The following is a 7,500-nucleotide window of genomic DNA, read 5'->3' as shown; positions in this document are numbered from 1 at the left end:
GAAGAAGGCTGAGACCTTGTTTTTGGGTTAAGTACTCGGACGTACTATCACACACGTACATACATACGTCCATACATACATACATACATACATACATACATACATACATACATACATACATACATACATACATACATACATACATACATACATACATACATACATACATACATACATACATACATACAAACATACAAACATACAAACAAACATACATACATACATACATACATACATACATACATACATACATACATACATACATACATACATACACACACACACACACACACACACACACACACACACACACACACACACACACACACACACACACACATAGAAAGAAGCAATTAATGGCGTCGAACACCGAACGTCCAGAGCGATTTCTCAAGGTCGCGGAACATCCTGTGGGACCATGCCCCCCCCCCCCCCCCCCACCTCCCCGCAACCCACGTGATGGGTTGGCCTGCACCGCAGTCCCCACGGCCCCCTCATCCCGTCCCCCTCTTCTTCCCTGTACCTTCCCATTCCCTCCTCTTCCCACCTTTCCCTTCCTGCATTTTCCCTCTCCTGACAATTTCCCTTCCTCGTCCCTCAAACAGAGGGCCTTGCGAGACTAGTGAGGCGGAGCTGCAGCTTGAGATGAAGCGGCTTTAGGTTGTAGGGCAGAGTAGGGGAATCCTGCTCATCCTGCTGCGCGGTTCCTGGAGATGGTGGCGTGCGAAATGACGCCTGTCGTAATGTTCCTCCCCTGCGCGCGGATAGTCCTGCTGGCTCGTGTGCCGTGGCTGGCGATCATTGGAAGCAGATCGACAGGCGCTCGACCAGAAGGTCGTGCAAGGCTTGGCCGTCCGTAGAGAACATCCCCCTCCCGGTGTCGCAGCGAGGCAGGAGCGACCTACCGGCGACCCTTCGATGCACCGCAGCCACCCACTTGCGGCACACCGACGTCCCTTTGACACCCGCGAGCGGACCACCGTCTGCTCACCAGCAAATCACTGACGCTCCATCGCAACCCACCGGCAGCCTCGGCAGCAGCCCACGCCCCTCGGGAATGTTTCCCAAGGGCGTCCCACGTCCGGTCTCCTTGCTGCCGCCACTCATTACGGCCGAATGACGCGCCAGGTGAGACCCGCTCGCCCTTCCGGTCTGCGGGCGTTAGGGGGAGAATCCGCCGCCGACCGCGTACCTTTGTTTTAACATCAAAGCTCTTTCGATGAGGGTCTCGTGAGCGCGAAGAAAAGGCGCTTGGGATGTGATGCTTGTTGTCTTAATCAGGAGAAGAGGAATGGCGTTAGTATGAATAGGCGTCCTTTCTAGGCATGCAATCTGTTAACGTTAAGGCAAATCTGGCCCTCGTTAGCATCCTGTAGTAGAAGATAGAACGAAAGGTGACACATGAGAAGACAGACACATGCTATGAGTTCAAAATACATCTTATAGTATATGGAGACATAATTTCACATGTGAAAGTCCATGCTAATTGGTTCTCGCGATGTATGGCAATTATTTCCTAATCTTTCTTAAGATTTTCTCTCATGAAGATATAAGAAGAGTATATGAAAGTTAAAAAAAGAGATCCAAGGAATCCAGCATTTGCACAGACCTTTGGACTTACTCTGGAATATGTTATCTTCGCATCCTTTGCCAAGTCTGTGTGTGTGTGTGTGTGTGTGTGTGTGTGTGTGTGTGTGTGTGTGTGTGTGTGTGTGTGTGTGTGTGTGTATGTGTGTGTGTGTGCGTGTGCGCGCGCGCGTGTGTGTTTGCGCATATGTGTTTTATATTAATTAGTTCTATTAATTACTTGGTTTAGAATGAGCCCACGAATCACTTGTGAAGAGTTATTCACTTGTTCGTTATTGCCTTCGTTTTTTCCTTCTTTTTTTCTTATTACGTTGCCATGGATCTGTTTGTATTAAATGTAATTTGGCTATTGTTCCCGTCAATATTATTTTTAATGTCATTAGGTTCTTTATACTATTGATATTTTATCGTTATTTTTTCTGCTAAAGATGTGCTGAAGATTATATTAACAGTAAAGATGGTGATTATGCATGCAAAAATAAACAAAGCCGTCACTGGCCGCACACTGCAATGCTGCCCTGTTGCTGAGTCACTCCGGGTCAACAAAAGCACACCCTTAACAAATGCATGGATTCTGTCAAGGAAAAATGGGAGTTTCGGCCTCGGAAACCAGGGAGTGTGAAGTGTGAAGAGCAGAGAGAGCATAGGTGATTGGCTGGGAAGCGGGACGGAAAATTGTTTTTTATCTTTATTTCTCCTCTCTCTCTCTCTCTCACTCTCTCTCTCTCTCTCTCTCTCTCTCTCTCTCTCTCTCTCTCTCTCTCTCTCTCTCTCTCTCTCTCTCTCTCTCTCTCTCTCTCTCTCTCGCTCTCTTTGTTTTCTCTTCTTTCCATTATTATGTTGGTCTGTCTCCTTCCCCATGCATTAAGTACAAGCAAATGTGAAGGTCGACCTTAATTTAAATTGCCCTCCAGAACAAAATAACGATAAATTTCAAGCGTCTCCCAGGGAATGCAAGCACCTTCCACGTACTTGTCTTCCACAACAAGCAAGCCCAATAGCCCGATCCACTTTTTTCGACGCCCCGCTTCTCAGTGCACTTGGACGGAAACCTTTGCCCGCGTGGCTGCGGCGAGAGACCTCCTCCCTCCCCACCTACCGACCAAACTCCCCATCCTCCCTCCCTCCTTACCTACGTACTTACCTAACGTCCAGCCTGCCAACCAGGCCCCCGAATTCAGCCACATTCCAGGGTTCGATTCAAGGTTACCATGGAGAGGGTAGACGCGAAGGGCTCCCTTCGTCAGCGCCATGGCGGGGGTAATGTCGTAACGCCGATGCTTCAACACACCGGTTGCAGCGATTCAGAAGCGGAGGTGAATCCACGAGGAGGTTTACGGAGGTTGTTTTAGAGCGCTGCGTGGAATTTGTTTTGATCTGTTTTTTGTTACTCTACGCATACGCCCTTTATAATGGTCCACTGGGACCATTATATAGGGCTTGCTATGGGGCACATCGCGTTGGTTTTGCTGTGTTTTTATGCGTAGCTCGGGGTGGAGCCGTTCGTGTATTCGCGTGCCCTTCTACTCGTCCCTTTAAACCTCAGAGCCTTGCAAGCGAGCTGTCTTGCCTGTTGATTATGCATTTGAGTGAGGGGCGTTGAGGTCCTGCAAGGTGCTTAGCTTGCAATATATGGCGTCTCTTTTGAGTGAGGGCGTTATCGGGGTTTCTGACGAGAATATGAGGAACATGTTTCTGATATTTGATAGCACGATGTTTGTTATTCGTGTCACTTTATAGAGCCTTCGCGGATGCTCTTTTTGTTCGATTGATTGTTTATATGTGGCTGTCTGCTATTCGGTTTGTGCGTTTATTTTCATGCGATAGTTTGTAGATTTTTTTTTTATGTTATGATCATTTATTACTCTTGCGTTTATTTACTATCATTTTGTCAGTGTCGTCCCTTCCCTTGTTTAATGCTAGCAAGAGAGACCAGTGACCCGAGCGACGTAGGCCTAACGCCCAATGCGTCTCCCCGAAAGCAATCTTTTTCTTCCGGCCAGAAGCAGGAAGCGCTTCCTGGCCAAGCATGGGTTTTGACGCCACATAATCATCTTCAAAGAGGGGGAGGGGAAGGGAGGGAGGAGGGGAGAAGAGGAGGAGCGAGGGGAGGAGGAGCAGGGGTGAAAGGCCTTTTTTTTCCTTCCCTCTTTGTGTGGTAAAAATCACAGCCGTGTGACCAGGAGCCGGAGCGTTTGCCCGCGGACAAAGGGCGGACAAGAGCGTCGGGCGCCTCGGGTCCTGCGCCTCGCCCGCGGGTTGTTGCTCTCGAAGGGCGAGTGGGACTTGGGGAGCTGCTCTGGAGGGCCATGGTGCAGCTGTCGTGTTGATGCATTTATTATAATCAGTAGAAGTAGTAGAAGGGGAAGTAGTAGTAATTGCTGTTGTTTTTCTTCTTGTTTATTTTTATTATCATTATTGTTATTGTTGTTGTTGTTGTTGTTATTGTTATTATTATTATTATTATTATTATTATTATTATTATTATTATTGTTATTATTATTATTATTATAATAATAATTATTATTATTATTATTGTGATGATAAGTATTATCTTCATCAACGTCGTTGTCATCATCATTATCATTAGTATTATAATTGTTGTTGCTGCAGTTCTTATGATCATGCCATCTTCATTATTAATGCCACCACTACTATTCCCCATTATCTTTATCGTCTCTTCACATCCCTCGCCCTAAAACAAGTTCTTACTGCCATTCACCCCTCTCTCTCTCTCTCTCTCTCTCCCTCCCTCCCTCCCTCCCTCCCTCCCTCCCTCCCTCCCTCCCTCCCCCCCTCCCTCCCTCCCTCCCTCCCTCCCCTCCTCCCCCTCCCAATTAATCATCCATCTCTCCTTCAGAGTCATTAACCTCTCTTTCTCCTTGTCCTCACAGATGGGCGCGTGGAGGTCAGCAAAGAAGGGAAGGTGATCAGCCACATGTCTCCCGGGAAGGTGTTCGGCGAGCTGGCTGTTTTGTATAACTGCAAGAGAACGGCCACGATAAAAGGTAAGCTTTGCTCTGATTCGTGTTCCCTTTCTTTTCTCTTCGTGTTCGCCATCTTTATGCTTCTCCTTTCTCCTTCTTTCTTCTTCTTTCCTCTTCTTTCTTCTTCTTTCTTCGTCTTTTTTTTTTCTTCTTCTTCTTCTTCTTCTTCTTCTTCTTCTTCTTCTTCTGTATTCGTATTAAACGTTTTATTTGTCATCTTTTGTGATTTGAGTTTTAGGGAGGGAGGATAGAGGGAGGAAGGAAAGAAGGAAGGGATGAATGAAGAAAGAAAGAAGTAAGTGAATAAGTACGTAAGTAAGAAGAGAAAGAAAGGTAAGAGAGAAGATAGGGGTGGTAGGAAAAAAGGAAGGAAGGAAGGAAGGAAGGGAGGGAGGGAGGAAGCAAGAAAGAAAGATAGATAGATAGATAGATAGATAGATAGATAGATAGATAGATAGATAGATAGATAGATAGATAGATAGATAGATAGATAGATAGATAGAAAGAAAGAATTCAAATAAAGAAAGGAAAGGAAGTAGATAGGTAGGAAGGGAGGAAGAGAGAAAAAAAGGAAGTAAGAAAGAAAAGAAAGAAAGGGAGGAAGGTAGGCAGATAGGAAGGAAGGGAAGGAAGGGTCTTGTATTTTCTTCTCCTTTATTTAGAGGAATAGAGAGGGAAAGGGGGATGGGAGAACAGGAGCAACATCTTTATCTCATAATAACTTTATTTTCTCATATTTAGGAGAGTAGCATGTGGGGGGGGGGGGGGCGTAACGGCCTTTTTAGTTGAGGGAAGGAGAAAGAGGGAGAGGCAAGGGATGTTTTTAATGCAAAGAAGCTTCTATTCTTCTTATCTGAGTGAGACGAGTGAGCCAGAGAGGGAGAGGGGAGGGGGGAGGCGCGGGGGGGGGGGGGCTCTGACATGCTTTGACAGGCGTTCTCTTCCCCTCGAGTGATGGGGGAATGGGGGGTGGGGGGGATTTCTCCTTTGTCTTGATGCTGTTTTCCTCTTTTCTCTTTCCTTTTCCCCGCGTCTTTCTGTTTCCCCGTATACTCTTTCTTCTCTTTTCCTTAGTTTTATGTACCTTTGTACCTGTTTTCAGTACTTATGTATTCTATGCCAGCGAAAATATTTAATACATCGTGCCGTATACACATCATGAAAACAAAAGTTGCCATTTTCGTCCCTAATTACGCGCCCATTACACTAATAAGGATATTGACCCCCCCCCCCCCCCGCTCTCCAGCCGCGACGGGATGCAAGCTGTACGCCATCGACCGGAAGTGCTTCCAGACCATCATGATGCGCACGGGCCTCATCAGGCAGGCCGAGTACACAAACTTCCTCAAGAGGTGAGTGTTCGCTTATCTTAACCTCTCGGTTTATTTTTTCTTTTTTTCTTTATTGGTGTTTTCTTTTCTTTTGTCTTTCCTTTTCTCTTGGGTGAAGTTAGATTTGTACTGGATTTGATTATTTACCTTCTTTTTTTTCCTTCATTTGTATTGCTTCTTTTCTTGGTGCTCTTATCGAGGGATTTCTTTGGATTTTCATTCGTTTAGCTTTGTTATGTGATGCTGTTTGTAAGGTACACGACAGATACCTTTGTTATTTATTTATTTTTTGTTTAAATTGTATTAATGTTTTTCTATTATTTTTTCATATAACAGTCCAGTACTTAAACTTGACAAGTCATTAGGTGTCATATAAAGAACTTTTCCCAATCGATATAAATATGAGGCGTAATAATGGCGGTGCAATATTATATTTTTCTCGCGGCATTTCAACTTATAAAACGCAACGCCATCGTTCCGACAAAAAAAATCGGTGGGCAGAGGGAATAATCGGTAATAAATTGGTATAGAATGACCATAATAACGCAGAACAAATGGCCAAACCTCGCGCTCATAGCAATGCGTGGTCCCGAGATTCCGTCCTCGCTCAAACGGGCTTCACGTCGGGCTGCCTGGGCTGTACCCTCAAGGACGGGATAATTTGTGCAATCTATATAGCTTAAGCTGTTGTTATCGCTCGTCCAATGGGCTTATCCTGATTGGGTTCGTGTCTTGGCTGGGCGCCCGATAGATCGTCTTTGTCTTTACCTGTTGTTTTTCTCTTCATGTGTATTACTGTGTGTACTTGTGGTTTATAATCCGGGTGTTTTCTTTTGATTGAAATACGGGGCGCTGTGTTCTTTAAGATTGGTTATTTTCAGTCTGTTGTATTTCGCGGCACGAATTTAACATTTAGTTACGGTTCGGTTATTGAAAGGAGGCGTGGGAGAGACGCAGACTTTTATAGCGCGAAAGGGATTTGCCAGCATAGCATTTCTGTAATTAACGCAATTAAAGCTTGCTTACTGTTTGCATTTCCATCAAAGGGAATTAGTTCATGCAGCATTGATAAAGTAAACGGGTAGTGACTTTAGTGTTAGCTTTTCCAGGCTAGCGAAGGCGAAAGGAAGATTTAGAGCTCTTTAAAAAACGTGTGAAATGAAATATGTACTTGATCCGCGCGTCGCATCGCATAAAGGCGGTCGGCCACATCAGACGGACCGCCGTTCCCCTGCCCTGGAGACAGGCGCCGTATGACATCGCGGCGCACCTTGGCTTCCCGTGTTCAGGTGGCTGATCTTTTTTTTTTCTTTCCTCTAATTTTTTTCTCTTTTCTTTCTGCTTTTTTCCCCATTTTTTCTCCTGTGTTTTTGTGGTTTTGTTTTTTTTAACTCGTTTTTCCCCGTTGTTATTTTTTCTGACATTGATAATGGTGTAATGTATCCTTTGTATGTTCTTGCTGTGGTTGTTTGTTCTCGGTTTGGTGCGTCGTGTTTGTGTGTGTGTATGTATGTGCGTATACCAGTGTCTGTGTACGTGTACGTGTGTATATAAAGTTGCTTTTATATCTGTTTGTGTTTCTTTTACCTCTCTGT

At 45.2% G+C, this 7,500-nt stretch overlaps 1 protein-coding gene across 2 annotated transcripts in view; it reads left to right on the top strand.

The window, feature by feature from the left end:
* The window catches only part of LOC125041886 (cGMP-dependent protein kinase 1-like), a 241,659-nt gene that overhangs the window by 191,843 nt on the left and 42,316 nt on the right, over positions 1-7,500 (top strand). For both annotated transcript variants that reach the window (XM_047637265.1, XM_047637264.1), the window contains exons 3-4: positions 4,482-4,595; positions 5,821-5,926. In XM_047637265.1, the coding sequence (XP_047493221.1) occupies positions 4,482-4,595; positions 5,821-5,926 (220 nt within the window). The remainder of the gene's footprint in view (positions 1-4,481; positions 4,596-5,820; positions 5,927-7,500) is intronic.

Source organism: Penaeus chinensis, chromosome 31, assembly GCF_019202785.1.
Source record: "Penaeus chinensis breed Huanghai No. 1 chromosome 31, ASM1920278v2, whole genome shotgun sequence".
NCBI classification, from domain to species: Eukaryota; Metazoa; Arthropoda; class Malacostraca; order Decapoda; family Penaeidae; genus Penaeus; species Penaeus chinensis.
The sequence above is the reverse complement of the archived record's forward strand: the minus strand, read 5'-3'. Positions and strand labels throughout refer to the sequence as shown.